This window comes from Pipistrellus kuhlii, unplaced genomic scaffold, assembly GCF_014108245.1.
Source record: "Pipistrellus kuhlii isolate mPipKuh1 unplaced genomic scaffold, mPipKuh1.p scaffold_m20_p_11, whole genome shotgun sequence".
NCBI classification, from domain to species: domain Eukaryota; kingdom Metazoa; phylum Chordata; class Mammalia; order Chiroptera; family Vespertilionidae; genus Pipistrellus; species Pipistrellus kuhlii.
This window is the reverse complement of record NW_023425416.1, coordinates 8,484,620-8,503,674: the sequence shown is the minus strand read 5'-3', so window position 1 is coordinate 8,503,674 and position 19,055 is coordinate 8,484,620. Positions and strand designations below refer to the sequence as shown.

Genomic DNA, 19,055 nt, shown 5'->3' with positions numbered 1-19,055 from the left:
AGGAGCTGGAGCAGTCTCTCTCTGACTTTACCATGTGGGGCATGACGCTAAGACGAAGAGCTGTGGTGTGGGAAAGGCCTTCCATGCAGAGACCGGAAATCCCAGCTCTGGGCCAGCTATGTTTCCCTGTCTGGGGTGCAGCCGTGACCTTGGGGAATAAAGCTGGCCCCCTCAGCGAGTCTTCCGTGCACAAAAGCAGGTGCAGAGGCTCTGCTCAGAGGCAGCCTGGTGCGAGGCCGAGGCAGCGGTTCCCAGGAAGCCTTTTAGGGATTCTGAGCCTGTGACTCCCGTGTTACCAGGAGTTAAGACTTCGCAGCCAGGCACTCGAGAGCCTGTTCTCTCTCCTTTTGTCTAAATGAGATCTTGAAACCCTTCCCCAAGTTCAGTCCTCTTCTGTAGGGAGGAAGTGGGAAGAAAAGGAGGGGAGGGGAGAGGAATCGGGAGATGTTATCCTTATATATTTCATCCAGCATGCGGTCTTGATTTTTATCTTTATAATTTCACATTTTCGTCTTAGTGATGAATGTAGAAAGAATTGAATAATTTCATATTGGTATTTTTAAACCAACATCCTGATTATATCATCTATTTTTTTAGTTGCAAATAGCAGAAGGCCTACTGGAGCTATTTTAAATACAAAGACACTTAAAGTGGAAAAGTCTAGAGATTAAATTTCAGGAATGGTTTGATCGGGCCCTAGCTGTATTTTTACTTGTCAGCTTTAGCCTCCAGCTGCTTCCCTCCTGGTTCCTCTCCGGCCCACTTTCTTCCTCTTTCCTTACTGCAGGGAGGGAGGTGGGGTCTTGCTTCAGGCTCTGAACCTGAGTCCGCTGTTTGGTTTTGCTTGTGCCATTCTAATTGGCTTGCCCTGGCTTACCATCCCTCCCCAGCCTATCTCTTTGTCCAGGGGGAGAGGATAAACTAATTGCCAAATACCAAGTGGGAGCTATTTCTGGGTCCCGGGAGCAGGGTCACCCCATCCAGACCTTAGGGTTTGATTGTGGTTCTCAGTGTAGGTAATCTTATTTGTTGGACAGTTAGCATGTGCCAAGTGCTGTTGGAGGTGTTCTTTGTGTAATAATTTACTTATTCCTCATCACGTCCCTGTAGTTACTTTTAAGGGATGTATCCATGGGGTTGAATGTTTGCTAGACTTTTAACAAGTGTTTTCTGTGCCTTTTGGGTTCTTCCAGGTGTTGTAAGAAGTGTTTCATAAACTTTAGAACCATTCTGAATTTCAGAGATGTGATACAACCTTAGAATTTGTGTGGAAGGAATTTGAATTATTGTATGACTTGACACTGCCTCTTTCAACTCCGCTTTCCAGAGTTGAAACTGGAATGAACGAACTTTTTGTGTTTTTTTGTGGCGTGCTGTCACCACTTGGCCCTCTGGTATCCTTGACGGACATTGCCAATCATCTTGTCTTTATGGACAAGTACTCATATAGTCACTTAGCAGTAAAGTGTCAGTTACAGTGTATTTACATGCTTGAACTAGAATTCAGGTCAACGGTCTGGTCACCCGGTGTTCTTTCTACTATTCCATGTGACCCTTTTAGTCCCTGGGGGATAGTGTATGTCAGGTTTCACGGGCACAGTCCATATTCTGAAAGCATAGGTCTTTGTCACATGGAGAGTGCTGACCACTTGAAGACAAACTTGACTTGAAGGTTGGAAACTTGAGGTCTGGGACAAACTCACCGATATTTTCTAAACACTTAAGATGTTTGGCATTGGACAAAAATTGTGACTTTTTGTTTATAGCCCAGAAGATTTTTGTAACCAATTCCATGAACTATGCACAAGGAAGCAAAAATAAAGTTGGCCCAACTTTAAACAGTATGTTAGATTTTGAGTGAAAAACCTGTTTCAATTAATAGTAGACATTTTGATTGCATGGTTGGAGCTGGGTAGATTCAACTTGAGAGAGATAATTTTTTAAAAATATATACTTTATTGATTTTTTTACAGAGAGGAAGAGAGAGGGACAGAGAGCTAGGAACATCGATGAGAAAGAATAATCGATCAGCTGCCTCTTGCACACCCCGCACTGGGGATGTGCCCGCAACCAAGGTACATGCCCTTGACCGGAATCGAACCTGGGACCTTTCAGTCTACATACCGACACTCTATTCACGGTTTTGGCAAGAGATAACTTTTTAAACTCAAGATACATCCAAACATGCACAGGGATCTTTAGGATCCTCCAGTCTGTGAATTGCATGCATGGGCAGGGTGCCTGCTTTATTATTGTCATCTCACTTGCCCATGCAGACGTCACTAATCAATCAGCCTGAAAGGTCTTTGTCTCTAACGCAGTAAACGAGGCTCTAAAGAGATTTTCAGCATCAGAGTTAGAATCTGAGAATCCCTATTTAGAGATTTGTGATGTTTCACATTTGACCTATAATAAATTAATTTGAACATTCAGTCCTAAAACCTGGGAAATAAAACAAACAATAGTTGGTAATTAAAAAAAGGAATAAAACGGTTCCCATTTCTGGCGTTATTCTGTGATATATTGTAGTATTATGGTTAGGTAATGTAACACACCATTTATGTGAAATGGGGAAATTACATTTTTATACCTAAAGTTTAGAAATGAAAAATTTGCCAGACTATTTTATTATTTGGAAAATAAGTTTACCTTCTTAACTGGCTTGAAAATTTAAATATTCCCATCAACAACATTGAAAAACTTCATAATTATACATGAATAAAATGAAAACAGTAGACATTAGCAATATGGATGCTTTTTAGCACTTTTTCTTTTCATATATGCAACAATTAGTGCACAAAAGTTAATTAAGTTAGCAGTAATGGAAAATGTAAAAGAATTTTAAGCTAAATCCAATAACGCTTTTTAATTAAGAAATAGAATAGTTTAAAGATGCGTCTTTGATTTGGGAGAAAAAGCATTAATTGTGCTATTAAGTAACAAAATGAATACACATATTTTTGGACTGTTACTGTTGGTAAAGAGTAGACAACAAGATGCAGAGTAATAACCTGAATCTACGTAATATTTTCGATATAAATTCCTTGAGGAAGGCATTAATAGGCATATTTGACTAGAAACAACACATAACATGTATATTAGTTTTGTTTTTAATTAGATTTAGACAGAATTCATTATTTTTAATGGCTTTTCATTAGTGAATAGAAACCATTATTTAAATGTATTATGACAAAATAAATGCAAGGTGTATGCATATTTTCTGTAAAGAACCTCTTATGTATTTAAAAGAAACCATTGTTTAGGACACAAATCATAGGTCAACATCCGAAATTCCTTGCTTTTAGACAAAAGTGTGATTTATATGCTCTAAAAGTAGTCCTTTTATCTTTCTTTCTCAGGTCAGGTATTAATAGCAAACTATATTAAAGTGAGACAGTTAAATTGTAGAGAATTCTTTTACTAACCAGTTATATTTGTTCATATTTGGGTTTTTCATGTAATATTGCTGAAGGTGGTAGGCAAAATGAACTGTTTCCCTCAGATTTTTATTTGAACAAAGTAAATAGTTTGGCTCAAAATGTATGTCTGGCAGTCAAGTTTTTTGGGTTCAACCTGTTTTAAAGAAGCAGGAACATCAAGTGGGGTCTCAGGTGCGGCCCAGATTTACAGTATTCGCCATTATTTGCACGTGGGGAATTCTGCCCGCCCGAAGCAGGCCAGTTAGAATCAATCTTCAGCTGGTGATTTATTCACCCTCCTGTAGAAATATGTCTTCCTGGGGCTGGTCCACTGAGTTGGAACATCCGAAAATGGGAAAAACACAGCGACTTGTTAATGGCGCACCAAGGAGGTAGAACCGGGTTCTTTTAATGGACAAATGAGCCATAAATTAAGGTAACAGCGTTGTTCCTTAAGCATAATTTTTAAAGGTGAAGTTCTCCAACTTTCTAAAGTGTTTATGTGACCTTACCTAATGAAATGCCGGCCACAAGTGTGTTGTGTGTTCCTGGCCAGTGTCACCTTTCCTTCGGCTCTGCTCTGTGCACCTGTTTTTATCGAAGAGAGCAGACAACAGCCAGGCATTCTCTGTGAATCGGAGCCATCTCCTTCATGTGTGAGGCTTTGGATCTGCCCCCAAGTGTGTCACAGTAAGTCCAGCAAAATCTGGATATTAAAATAGGACCCATTTAACAAAACTCACAGTGTAGTAGGCTTCTGCATGGCTTAACAAATATTTCTTCATCTTGTTGTCAAAGTAACCACCAAACTTGACCAGACAGACTAGGGTCCATGAGGAAAGTAACGATACTGTGTTGCCATTAACTGAACTCCAGACTTTATTCGGGGCTCTTGAGTTTTCCCGCCAATTTCCATTTTGGTTCCACCGATCTAGAATCCCACATTGCCTTTTGTTGTGACTCCTCAGCCTTCTTTGGTCTGGGACAGTTGGTTTTTTTGTTTGTTTTGTTTTGTTTTTTACTTGTTTTTCATGACCTTGGCATTTTGGAGGAGTGTTGGCCAAGCATTTTGTAGAATGTTCCTCAGTTGGGGTTTGTCTGCTGGTTCCCTCGTGATTGGACTAGGATTACGGATTTGCAGACAGAATCCCACAGAGCCCATGAGCCTTCTTATCACTCCCTGCCAGGACGTGCGATGATCCACACACACAAGTGCTCTTCCCCTTCCCCTTCCCCTTCCCCGCTGGGCGAGGCTGACGCGTGTCCATTCCTCCCCCAGAAGCTGCCGATTGTCTATCTCCCTGCTCTGTGCTGTGGAAGCTGGTCACTACAGCAGTTGACGCTGGGTCAGGTCCACCTCACAGGCGCCCAGTTGTATTCTTGATTCTTGTCCCCTGCTCAAGTGGGAAGTCCTGGTACTTCTCTGCGCCTCAGGGAGTGAGTGCCCACAAGGGTCACGTCCCCTCTCAGTCCTGTCCTCTCTTTGCATGTCACCCGATGCCTGCCTCCTCCTGCCTGAGCCCCAGGTTGGACTGCACGTTTGCTCCCTCTGAGCGCAGAGCTGTCCACAGTCACAGCGGCAGGAATGGCGGCAGCACGTTAGAGTTCTGCTGTTTGGCGCTGCTAACCATCCTTTACGTGGATCAGCTCATGTCACTGCAGCCACCTCCTAGGCAGCCACCTCCGTGCTCCCTGTTGTACAGGTGAGGGGCCTGAGCCGCAGGCAGCGCTCGTTGCCAAGGGAGCTGGGCCGGCCCTGCTCCCCAGTGCCAATTTCTCAGCCACGTGTCTGGTAACCAGCAAGTGTGGACTCTCTCTCTAAAAGAATACAGCGATGCATTGATTAGCAAGACTGATTTTCCTCTTTGATTGACCTTGTTTGATTAGGGAACGCTCTTTAAAACATAGAAAAAAAATAAAACTTTTAAAAATAGTCATGCGTCATAAAAGGCATTGAAAGCAAACTTCCATCCAGTTCCTCTCCTTTAAACACTGCTAAGTACAACCAATGGACATAAAACTCTGGGGAGGGAGGGGGGCAAAAAAAAAATCAAAATATATTTTAAAAATAAATAAATAAAATAAACACTGTGGTCGGCCTTGGCGGGCTTGTTAAAGTGACACGCTGGTTCCAGCATGCACGTAGCATTATTTTATATTATCACCGTTCAGACTAATTTAATGTATTCATAAGTAGGGACCGGAAGATGTAGTTTCGAATTTAACATCCTGATTCTTGAGGTGAAGGGAATGAGCAAGAGTCAGTAAGAAGTCAGAAGGCAGACTTAAAACCAAAATAATGCACAGGTAACATGCTATAGTATCATTAGCTGACAGAACTAGAGGATTCTTTGATCCCATCTTCCAATTCATTTATTTGTGCCAAAAAAAATCTTTATGCAAGGCCATGTGCTAGACTAGAATACATGTGAACAAGGTGGAGAAGGAACCTGTTCTCAAAAGGAGCCACCTAGTGGGGAGACAGACACTTAGGGTGGACAGTAGATTGCATCATAATAAGCTGTCCAAAGGAAGCCCGCACTCATTGCTGGGATGGTGCTGAGCCCCTGCGGCTGTGCATTTCTCCCAGAGGGCCTCCCCGGCGGGGGATCAAACCTCGATCCGGGGGTTTCAGATGCATTTGTTGAATTAAATACCAACAAAATATTTCTCAACATAATTGAGAAATTCAACCTAAACTGTTAGGCTCTTAGTACTGATGTGTTGGCAGTATGTCTCCATCAAGATCTCCTTCTGGCCGAAACCAGTTTGGCTGAATGGATAGAGCATCGGCCTGCGGACTGAAGGGTCCTGGGTTCAATTCCAGTTGGGGGCGTGTACCTTGGTTGCGGGCACAGCCCCAGTGGAGTGTGTAAGAGGCAGCTGATCGATGATTCTCTCTCATTGATGTTTCTAACTCTCTATCCCTCTCTCTTCCTCTCTGTAAAAAATCAATAAAATATATTTAAAAAAGAAAAAGAAAAAGAAAAAAAAAAAGCTTCTTCCGGCACAAGTCCCTACATGGGGAATTGCTTCTGGCCGTCCCTCCAAACTGCCTGTGGTTTCTATCTGGGGTCTCACAGCCCTGCCTTGTAGGTTTGATTGCCATGTCGAGAGTTGGCAAGCTGTTCAAAATGGGTCCAGCTGCCAAAATGTGAATTTCCTGCTCCTTCAAGCAAGTTAGCGAGGAGAAGCTCAAGTGCAAAAGCCTTTTCCTTCTCATCTTAGAAGGGCAGAGTCATACCGAGAGAGGAAGACTTCTTGCTGATTTGTGCCCCTCCTCCACCTCTCCCGCCCCCCCAAAAAATAAAAAAAAATAAAAATCTAAGTTTAAGTTAACCACAATCTTTATTTAGTGTCATGTTTTTAACTTAAAAGCATTTATTCAAAGTTTTGAAAAACAAAGCATTCAATACTCAGAGACTTGTGCACCAGCCAATGATTAATGACATGCTCCCCAGCCCTCTGTAAAGTGTCTTCACACCGAAGAGATTTATACAGTGTGGCCTGGCCGGGGAGCTCCAATGTGAGAGGAGATAATCAATACCCGAAAGCCTGGGAAAGGTGTTCTGTTTCCTCCACTAATGACATCGGGGCTCTGCGAGGCAAGGGTGTCTGGAGCATGAAGCACTGCAAAGAAGAATTAATTTAAAATCTGAAGTGGAAGATCAGTTTCAATTAAAATTGCATTTGGACCTGTATTGGGTGGAAGTGTGAAAGCAAGCATGTAGTCTGCTAACTCTCCAGATTGTTACCAGTGAATAAATGAAGCCACTGGTAGGAGCCCCGGTTGTGTTTTTATAGAGGGCTGCGTTGTATTTCACCCACGCTAGAAGGGGAGAAGTAATATGGACAGCAAGTTCTTCTCAGAGGTCTCATGGGATCATTTTTTTTAATTATTATTTGCTTGTTAATTATCAGATGTCTGTGTTTCTATAAGTGATGGGTTGCATTCTTCTTGGGTTCAAACATGTTTCGATTTATTTTACCATGCCTTACCCCCTACCCCCGTTACTTCTAATTTTATTGAACTAGTGAGTTTCCAAAAGGCATTACTCTCTCTCACATACACACACGATATGAAAACACCAGTTTCCATATTTCCAAAATACAGGCCCACTATTTTGGTTAGCCACCAAATACTATATAAACTTTACATAGTTTTTCATTGGTTTTCCAATTTATTCAGTTTTCAGTGTTGTGGGTTTTTTTGTTGTGGTTTTTTTGGCATCTGGAAGAAAATGTAAAGAGTGGTCAGGGCAATTGGAGCCATTCATTAAGGTCCTGTTTCCCCTCCTTTTTTCCTTCAAACATATTGATGCAACATGAAAGGGAAGTTTTCTGGAACACATACAAATGCACTCGGTTCCTTTATGCCTCATCACAGTCTTCAGGGAATCGGACCAAGAAGCTAAGTGACATGAGCCAAGAAGCTAAGTGACATGAGCCATGAGCGAGAAGATCTGATCATTCCAACTGTGGTGGAGTCCTGCAGTAACTCCATGGTCCAGTTCGCTTTTGCTAGAGAGTGTGATGGCGCTTGTAAATGATTTTGAGAAGTGCCCCACGATTGCTAAGGTTTTCCAATCATTGAACAAGTTTTTCTCTGATGACGTCCTTTGTCTTACTGTTTGGATGAGGATCAGGGAAAGGACCCAGGCATAGAATGAGGCCAGACTTGATTGCTAGATCCCAAGACTGAATCATTTTTAGGGAGCTATGTCAATTGTTCTTGGGGCCATGAAGCTTCCATTAGCATGACCAAAAAGATTTCCTGTGTCTGTCCCTTTTTACATGGTTCCCCTGTGTATATCACTGTGAGCTCAATCAGACTTCGGGGGATGGGGAAACCCATCGCAAATAAGTATGTGGTGGTGGGTTGGGCACAGGTTTGGGCTCTTATTTAGTAGCAGAGAGACTTACCATGAGGTATTTTGTGGTCCATCATGCAAGGCTAGTTATTGAGCAAGCCTCAAAAATATGGGTTATTGGATGGGTTGGTCTCATCTCCTAAAATCACTTTGGCCATTACCCTCTTCTGTCTGAGATGTGAAGAAATGAAAGGTAAAGAGCCCAGGGAGCACATGTGCGTGTTCCTGTATATACATGTATACACACAGTACACTTCATTGACTGGGCTGTCTAATGTGAACTTCTAAATATTGTAAAGTTTAGACTTCACTCTGTATTAAACTCTGAAAAGGAGATTTATTGTGATCTTCTCCAGCAAAGGAATTTTTCTTTTTCTTTTTTTTTTTTTCAACAAAGTACTCCTGGTTTGTCATGTCAAGAAAGTTAAAGATCGGAGACAGAAAAGTCTCAGAGCTAGTAAACATAAAGATCAGAGACAGAAAAATCTCAGAGCTAGTAAACAACTTTGTAGACATCGCCCCAGCATGGCTCATTTGCTCATGGGGCAGAGAAGCATGTGAGTGTGTTTTCCTGTTCCTCACTGGTACCCATCAGGGCCAGCGTTATGGTTGCATTCTCTTCCTTTATTTCTGAGTCTTTATCCGAGTGCTGAGTCTAACCGGAAGGTAACCTCAGCCCTGTCTCCAGTGATGGAGGGGATGGAGGAGAGGGCATGCCCTAATCCACCAGTGCACAAACGCGGGCCAAAGTGAGCCATCTTTCAGTGAGCCAAGGGAAACCCTGTCATTGCCTACATCATTCGCAATGCTTCTTGTCCAGAATTGTGTTCCTTTCACTTTCAGTGTTTTCCTTTTCCAGTTCAGTAGCTCCCAGAAACTAAGAAGAGAATTGTGTTTTGTGTTTTCTGGTACATAACTCTGACAGCCTTTCTGCTCAACTCTTTTAATCTGATTACCGATCAAGTTAGCAAATATTTGACGACAAATCACAAACCCAGCTATCTTAAGTCACTTACCTTTTCTGAAGTCTTCCTACCCCATCGAGCAGAGGACTTGGATCCGAAGTTTCCAATGCACTGACGTCTTGGGAGCAGGGACGGGTAGGAAAATGTACCGGGGGAGATGCAGGACGTGGCTTCCCATTTCTTATTTGTTCCATCGCTGACCTTTGAGCCCCGAGGACTGAAGTGTTGTTTTCTTTCACAGGTGCCTACGGGCCTGAGCACTGGGTGACGTCCAGTGCCAGCTGCGGGGGCCATCACCAGTCTCCCATAGACATCGTAGACCAGCATGCTCGCGTCGGCGAGGAGTACCAGGAGCTGCAGCTTGACGGCTTCGACAATGAGTCTTCTAACAAAACCTGGATGAAAAACACAGGGAAGACAGGTAGGACATGTCTTGACCTGTCCACAAACAATGTGAAATGTTGCTGGATGTCTCCCTGTGGTACTGCACAGAACTATAGAGAATGTATAGCTTAGCGAGGCAGCCTCTTGCTTTACTACCCGTGTTTCCCCGAAAATAAGACATCCTCTGAAAATAAGACCTAGCACATGGAAAGATAAGACATCCCCTGAAAATAAGACCTAGTGCAACTTTGGGAGAAAAAAAATTAATATAAGACACTGTCTTATTTTCGGGGAAACAGGGTAGTTGTGTGATTTGGGCAAATTCATTGACCACTCTGTACCTCAGATTTTAAAAATATGATACATGTGGATAATAAAATTGTACCAGCCTCATAAGGTTGTAAGTATTAAATGAGTCAATATTTATAAAAATATAGATAAAACTATTCTAGTTTTATTAGCCTAATATTGCCTCTCCCAATTAAGTTTTCGTAGGTTGTCCATTTGCAATGTTTTAAAACAGAGATGATACACATTTAAATCTTTGTGGATTTTATTTTTAGGTGGATTCATTTCACTTATTTATTTTTTCCAGGCGTATTGAAATATAACTGATATATAACATGCCTATTTATTTATTTGGTATGGGGTTTTTTTGTGTGTTTTTTTCTGTTGTTAATCCTCACCTAAGGATATTTTTCCATTGATTTTCAAAGAGAATAAAAAAGAGGATGAGAGATAGAGAGAGAGAAACATTGATATGAGAGAAACCTATCTTTTTTACCCAGCCCCCCAACCCTAAGCCTTTACCCAAAGGCTTTAATCCATTTCAAATTAATTTTTGTAAGTGGTATAGGTATGGATACATATTCATTCCTTGCATGTGACTATCCCATTTTCCCATCATCTTTTATTAAAGAAACTATCCTTTCCACTTTGAATATTCTTGGCTCCTTTATCAAATATTAGTTGACTATATATGCGTGGGTTTATTTCCGGCCTCTAGATTCTGTTCTGTTGGTCTGTTTGATTACCATACTATTTGATTACTATAGCTTTTTAGTATAGTTTGAAATTAGGAAGTATAATACTTGCAGCTCTGTTTTTTGTTTTTTTGTTTGGTTTTGTTTTTTGTTTTTATTTTTTTGTCAGGATTGTTTTAGCTATTTGGGATTATTTGTGATTCTATAGGAATTTTAGGATTGTTTTTACTATTTCTGTGAGAAATGCTGTTAGGATTTTGATAGGGATTGCATTGAATCTGTATAGCCCTGTGAATAGTATTTCACTAACCACATTTAAGGTGCTCAGTGGCCACATAGCTACCTTAATTATATCATGCAGCACAGAGAGCATTCTATCATTGCAGAAATTTCTACTGGACAGTGCTGTGCAAGTGCACAAATCAAAATAAAATTCTTGGCCCCGCCAGTGTGACTCAGTGTTGACCCAGGAACCATGAGGTCATGGCTTAATTCACAAGTTGTGGCTCCATGGCCTATGATGTTTCTCTCTCATCGATGTTTCTATCTTTCTATCCCTCTTCTTTCCTCTCTCTATAAAAATCAATATAAACTTTTTTTTTTAATTCTCATGTTCCTTGAGAATTTGCTTTGTTGGTGTTTCTTACTACAATAGAATGAATATGAACATTTTGTCATCCTTCAGACCAGCAATTTGATTCTCTTGTTTCTTTTACCCACCTCTGTGAATTGGGCTTTGGGCTCTGTGAATATGTAACATAATATTTTCACCATTTCTAATGCAAAGAGCTGACTCCCTCTTAGTCACTATTATACAACTATTAGAAGTTCGGTGCATGAAATTCATGCATGGGTGGGGTCCCTAGGCCTAGCCAGTGATCAGCGCCAATTGGGCCCTTCCTTCTGGCTGCTGGCTGCTGGCTGCTGGCTGGGGCTTGCTGGATGGAGGGGTTTGGAGAAACTGTAGGAGGTTGGCTGGCTGTGGAGAGGGACCAGGAGAAGTTGGCCAACCATGGGAGGGTTGACTGGGAGTGCACTGACCACCAGGAGGTAGCTCCCGCACTGAGTGTCTGCCCCTGGTGATCAGTGCATGTCATAGTACTGGTCATTCTAGTCGCTTAGGCGCATATATATATATATATATATATATATATATATATATGTATATATATATGTATATGTGTATATATATATATATTATAGGTTGAAGTAGCAGAGTATGCTTTGCTGTGCCCCATTGTCTGGGCTGAAAACAAACATTGGGATCTTATGATATATCTCTGCCTAGTGTTACCTAGGCTTTTGTTGGTGCTTAAGATATGCTTCATATATTAATTCTGAACTCTTATATCTCTAACTTCTTAAAACAAACATGTGTGACTCGCTCTTGCCTCCCCCCCCCCCCCCCCAAATGATTCATTTGTTCTTACCCCTTTAGGAGCCCTGGCTGCTGGAAGCCCTTCTGCCTGGCTAAAATGACTTCACCATCAGCCCGTTGGTCCCATTCATGTTGTGGGTCACAGCATTACTTTTTCTTTTAACCTAACTGGCTGCATGTGCAACTCTTAGGATCCATTTTCTTTCTCCAAAGCAGCATTTGTCTGAGACTATCCGTGGTTGGTTACTTTAGGTTGGCCTGATCTGCTCATGGAATTGCTCCTCACTCATTCAGCACAGAGGTTCCTGGGTCTGGGCACTTTTCATAATGTCTCCATAAGCAGTTCCCATCCCTGCTTTTTGAGCAGGCCACCCTGTCCTGTCCTGGTTTCACCCATTTGAGTAGCTGTTCAGCACAAACATGTGAACTTGTATGTTAGGTGTGCATAACTTTTCATGCCACCCCTTCCACTCTCCCAATGGAGATGCATGCCAGTTGTTACAATTTGGAATTTCTCTACCAGTGGCCCTGCTTTGTATTACACATAGGAGTGTCCTTGGAAGAACTGTGATGGGAGAGTGACCCCTCAGACTACCTGAATGCGGTGGATGGGAGCTTGGCCGCATGATAGAATCAGATCTTAGAGCTGAGTGCCACCTCAGTGCCACATCTTGGAAGCCTGCCAAGGCCAATTCCCTGGGCTCTCTGATCTGGTTTTCTACTTGACTTGCGATGCTTGACAGCCTTCTGCAAAGATAACACATTCCTCTTACAGCTTTCAGCTTGGGATCTCCGGTGACAGGTTTTAGCCGAGTAGAGGGTTCGCTCAATGCAAGTTGATTCATGACCTTGGTCTTCCAGGGGCTGATTATCAATCAGCCTGTCACTCTGCTGGTTTCCTGGAGTGATCCACAACTTGTTGCGTGTCTACGAGTGCCGACTGTAGGTGCTTGATCTGATTTTAGACTCAGCTGTCCAAAAAGAACAAACACAGTCTCAGAAACTTCAGAAGCACGGCGCTGAGAAGTAGAAAGAAATCCTTGTTTCTTCCCAAACAGTACATATTCCTATGAAATTCATGACATCCAACTAGATGGGCCAATATCTCATAAATAATCTACAGGAGTGTCTTTTTAATTTTGAACAGGGACATGGAATTGTTTTTGCAGAAAGATTTCAGCATATGGTGGTTTAGAAACTTGGGTGCAGGGATCAACCTGCTTTGTTCTTTGTATTTATTTGATAGGCACAAACCTGGAAACTTTTCTCATTTTATAAACTTTAAAGAGTCGAGCGAGTTCATAAATTTTCCAGTATTTTAGAGAAATGGCGATTCATTTGCTTTGTCTGTTATGCACGGATTGTGTAAGTTCAAGTGAATGACCAGCCACATGTGGTTCAAGGTGCAGTGTGTCTAAATTAAAGGGGGAGGTTGGGCCCTAGCTGGTTTGGCCCAGTGGATAGAGCATCGGCCTATGGACTGAAGGGTCCCAAGTTCAATTCTGGTCCAGAGCACATGCCATGGTTGCAGGCTCAATCCCCAGTAGGAGGGGGTATGCAGGAAGTAGCCAATCAATGATTCTCTCTCATCATTGATGTTTCTTTCTCTCCTTCCCTCTCTCTTCTTCTCTCTGAAATCATAAAAATGTATTTAAAAACCAAAAATAGCCAAAGCCGGTTTGGCTTAGTGGTAGAGCGTCAGTCTGTGGACTGAAAGGTCCCAGGTTCGATTCCAGTCAGGGGCATGTACATTGGCTGCGGGCACATCCCCGGTAGGGGATGTGCAAGAGGCAGCTGGTCGATGTTTCTCTCTCATTGACGTTTCTAGCTCTCTATCTCTCTCCCTTCCTCTCTGTAAAAAATTAATAAAATATATTAAATAAATAAATAAATAAAAATAAAATAAAAACCAAAAATAAAATAAAGGGGGCTATTCCTAATATTACAGTGGGTAGAATTAATAGGCAGCCTGGAGAATATCAGTTTAAAAACACAACTGTTATTGTACTGAGGTCTTGTAAGATGTTGCCATTTGTAGAAACTAGATAAGGAGACACAGGTTCTCTGTATTATTTCTTACAACTGCATGTGAATCTACGATTATCAGAAACATTAAGACTTTAATGCATAAAACCCCATGTCATAAGCCACATGGCCTGTCTTTGTTACAGTCATTGATTTTTATATCTAAGTTGCCTGCTTAGATGAAGAAAAAACTTTAATTATTAATTTTTTAAGCAACACATTTTCTTCTCCAAGTGTCTCTTCTTGAAACTTGTACTTTTAGAAAATAAATTAAGGAAGTAGTGTTTGTTTCTTCTGGTGGAAATTTACAGGCCACTTATCTGCAAAATAGACTGTCTTTTGGATATTAAAATATGAATTTAGAAAGTTAATATTTAAAGCGGCTTAGTGCACACAGACAGTAACTCCCCCATAAAACAGCTTTAGGGCTCCCATCTGTCTTCCTGGGGCGGGTGCTATATATCCAGCTCAGCATAATCAATGGAGCACGCTGGGTGCAGGTAGCCCACTTCTCAAAAGTTGTCTAAAATATCTTTACAAGACAGATAGCATCTCTCTATTTCTTCCCGAGGAGCCGTAGCTGTCTCTTGTGCCAGTCCTCATTCGATTTCATCTGAAGTTATTTTCCTTTCATTTTTGTGGAATGAAAAGATAATGCATTCATCAGGAACATTTCAAGATAATCTTGCTGTTTCTAGCGTTAGCTTGTAGCCAAGGATCACAACTCAAGACTTCTTAGATGATGTTTCTGGTGTATTTCATAAGCCATCGCCTCCCATGCATTTTAACCATTTGAGGGCTTTTGGGTTTGTTTGGGGGTTTTTTTGGTGTTTTGTTTGGTTTTGGTTTTTTACAACTTTTCCTTTCATCCCACACAAAGAGCAAATAGTAAATGCATTTGTTATAATGCATGTTACTTCTACTTTTCCACTTTCTCTCTCTCTCTCTCTCTCTCTCTCTCTCTCTCTCTCTCTCTCTCTCTCTCTCTCTCTCTCTCTCTCTCTCTCTCTCCCCGCCCCCCGTTTTCTGCATTTTCTCCTGTTAGACAAATGCCATTACCACAGTGCCTGGCTTCAATGGATCAAGAAATAGTTGCTGACATTAATACAGTTGATCCATGGTGTGGAAACTGGATGTGGATACTAGGTCAGGAACCATGTCCTAGGATGTTGTGAGACCAGAAAATGTAGACAAGGTTTAGGGGGCTGTCACATTCACCTATTAACTTATTTTACCTGGCCTTTGGATCTTTTTTTTTTTTTTTTTTTTAATCCTTACTCAAGGATATGGTTCTCCTTGATTTAAGAGAAAGAGAGGAAAGGAGGAAAGGAGAGGGGGGGGGGGGGGATAGGAGAAGGGAGAGAGAGAGAGAGAGAAACATCAGTTGGTTGCCTCCCACTCGCCCCTGGGATTAAATCTGCAACTGGGGTATGTGCTTGACTGGGATCAACCCCGCTACTCTTTGGGGCAAGGGACAAAGCATCAACCAACTGAGCCACACTGGCCAGGGATGGTCCTTGGAACTGTTATCATACAGTAGCACCTAAGACCCCACTGACTTAACCTAAGAAATGCAAGCTATTGACGGCTGGTATAAAGATAATTATGAGATCTTAACCTCAGTTTCCATGTGCTGCTACCCTAATTCAGCATGTGCCCCTGCCCTTGTACACGGAGCATTTGACCCTGTCCCTCTGCCCGTCCACAGGGCAAGATTCCCCCAGGGCACGCAAAGGCTGGGCATTCAAGGAAACTGTTGTGGGTCCCTGGGGTTCGCAGCTGAAGCTCACAGTGGCCTCTGCTGCCCTAGAGGTCAGTGTTCTGTCCCCGGGTGGGGACACTGATGCAGGTCTGAGGGCCAGCGCTGAAGGCCAGTGCGAACACCTTACAGGCGGTCAGGGGCTGTCTCCCTGAGGACTGATTCGGCCCAAGTTGATGCACCTGAATGCTTAGCTCTCTCCCTCAAGATGCACCTGCACAAGGGCAACACGCGGAATAGCCATTAGCGAGCTTGAAATTGGCAAGGAGGGCGTCTAGGACAGAGATATTCAACGGTGTGCCACAGGAAGTTTTAAAACATACGGTTTTTTACTGCCCTCTTTTCCCTTGGATTATCAAATAACAAAATGACCACAGCCAGCACAATCATAGCCATTCCATTCCACAGTATACCAATGGGGGGGGAGGGGGCAGAAGTAGGGGGAAGGGGACATCTATAATACATTCAACAGTAAAGATTAAAAATAAAAATATAAACAAAAATAGGAAAAAAAAAGAATAAAGTATGCCTTTTTGTGTCAGGTGGGCCAGAAACAGACTGTGTTTTCTGTTTTGCTCAGAACGTTAGTAATTAGCTGCTGGTGCCAGGATACGTGGAAGGGTGCCGCTCGCTGGTGGGACAGTCTGGGCGGTGTGTCTGTCTTCCCATTGGGTTTGCTCTTTGTTCCTATTCTGATGGTGGAGATGTGGGTCCTTGTTTCTCTCCACGAGTGTCCACTTCCTTGCTGTTTCCTCCTCTTGTCCTCCCTCCTGTGTCTGTCCCCGGTCCATCTCCTGTTCTCACTCTTTACTCCCGTCTTTGGTCCCTTCTCTCTCTGCCTCCTGCCTTCCTCCCTTCCATCTGGCCACAAATGAGAACCAGAGTGTAAAAGCGTTTTTACTTACTCTTTTACGGACTGGAGATCGTGGTGTTGGTGGGGAGTAAGTTCTCATTTCAGTAAAAGCTCTCTGTCCCGGACATATTGATGGGGAGGGCCTGCGGTAACTCCATCCAGGGCAGCTTTCCCCGGGCCTTCTCCGACAGGCAGCCTTACTCTCCTTAATTTTAATCTAATCACATCTATCCTCGCTCTCCATCATATCAAGGCTTTTCTCTCAGCCATTTCTCTTGGGGATAAAGGCATTATCTTGGGGATAAATGTTCCCGCCTCCTTCTCTAGCCTCTGGTTTATTCTCTGGGCAGGATTCACCCTGACCGCCTACTTACTCCTCCTACCGCAGGGCCTTTGCATGAGCTCCTGTCTGGTCAGCACTGCCCAGCGTGGCTCCTTTAATTCTCAGGGGATTCCGTCAGCCCTTCTCCCGTCTGGGGTTGGAGGTTTGCCTGTTACCACCTGTGCCACTTGCAGGTCTGCACCTGTTGGTTGAGTTGTTGGGGCCTAGCCTTCCTATCAACCACATACTTCATGAGGCAGGCGCTGGGTCTGGCTTACTTACCTGTGGCTCCCTAGTAATTACTTGGTAAACATTGAAAAAGTAAATATCTGTGCCCCAGGGAAGTGAGGAGAAGGCTGGAGTTAAAGCTCATGTGTCCTGACATCCAAGTCAGCGTGTTTCCCTTTCATTATGTCCCCCGGGGACAGGGTATTGTGGTGGTCTGGGCCACTCTTCAGGTCCAATTATGCGGTCTCTTCCCACCTTAGTGTTAAAAACCGGTCGGACACGGTGGAGCTAAGATATTAAGCAGCTCATTTTCTGTCTCATGAATTTTTTTTAAAAATATATTTTATTGATTTTTTTTTCACAGAGGGGAAGGGAGAGGGATACATAGTTAAAAACATTGATGAGAGAGAATCGTCGACCAGCTGCCTCCTGCACACCCCCCACTGGGAATGTGTCCGCAACCAAGGTACATGCCCTTGACCGGAATCGAACCCGAGACCTTTCAGTCCGCAGACCGACGCTCTATCCACTGAGCCAAACCGGTTTCAGCTCATGAATTTTTATTTAACTTCTGACACCTGCTGCTGTTGACTGAGATTTTGTTGTGAACATGTGTTTAGCCCACATTACATAGACATGTTGAGCTAAATTTGTAAGTGCTTGGTGGGTGCCCTGCAAAGCATGCCACGAATGCCATGTCCTCATCCTCCCTTCAAGTTCAGGAGGCAATTAAGTTCTTTTCCATGGTGAGACTCTACCTGCCCCTGCCCTTTCCCTGCTCTTACCCCCAGCCTTGCCCCTGTCCCTACCCCTACTCTGCCCCTATTCCATTTCTGCCCTGCCCCTGCCCCTGGCACAGCAGTTTCCCATGATAAGGCCCTAAACACGGGGGTGTGTGGAAGCTACAGTCCTCTCCCCGGAGTGGTGATCTTTCTAAGCAGCACAGCAAATGCAATCTTTGTGCCATAAAGTCCCGTGTGAAATACTGCTCTGAGCAGTCTGCCCGTGTCAGCCCTTGCCATGGCAGATGAGTGAGGTTACTACTGTAATTTTTCCGCTTTGTGGAACTAGACCCGAGGCACCACGGACTGCAGCACTTTTCCACAACCGGACAGTGTAGGTAAAATCACACTCACTGGCTCTAGAGTCTAGAGCCCTCTCTCTCTCTCTCTCTCTCTCTCTCTCTCTCTCTCTCTCTCTCTCTCTTTCTCTTTCTCTCCTCTTTCTATATATATATATATATATATCTATCCATGCTCAGAATTTTACTTTCTGGGTCAGGAGAGTGCAGCCTGAGTCCGTGGGTAGCTATGAGATGGGCGTGGCTTCTGGGTTAAGAAATCTTGAATTTGAAGCCCAAGCTCTTCCCACACCCTCCATCCTTCTGCTTTGGTGTAATCACAGCCCATGCTAGCAGTTTAAGAGCTGGAGGGCCTAGTTCTAGAAAGTTCTCTCCCAGGTACCTTTCCTCCCCCCTCTCCCTCCTCTCCCATTGTTCTTCAATCTTTAGCTGTTGCATGTTAGCTTCCCAATCATCACCTTATCCAAATTCAACTCTTACTGCGGTTTTAAAATTTAAATGTTTCCTTCGATTCACTCACAGTATTTTAAATGAACAAATTGGTTTTAAGAGAAAACTTTTGATCTGCACCATAATGGGAAAACCTATGCTATATGACATGGATATATTTATGTAAAAAAATGTCTATAAATCAATGAAAATAAGTCATATTTACCACAGATAGTAAGTTCTAGCATAATATCTACTCTTCGGTGGAAGATGGAAATGAGTGAGTCTCAGATGAGTGTGGAGGACATATTAGCACCACATTAGGGTGTTATTTTCCTGGATGTGACTACGGGATAGG

General features: G+C 43.0%; 1 protein-coding gene across 3 annotated transcripts in view; it reads left to right on the top strand.

Annotated features, from left to right (window-relative positions):
• PTPRG (protein tyrosine phosphatase receptor type G) overlaps nucleotides 1–19,055 on the top strand; it is a 643,070-nt gene that overhangs the window by 368,761 nt on the left and 255,254 nt on the right. For all 3 annotated transcript variants that reach the window (XM_036430671.2, XM_036430672.2, XM_036430670.2), the window contains exon 3: nucleotides 9,497–9,676. In XM_036430671.2, the coding sequence (XP_036286564.1) occupies nucleotides 9,497–9,676 (180 nt within the window). The remainder of the gene's footprint in view (nucleotides 1–9,496; nucleotides 9,677–19,055) is intronic.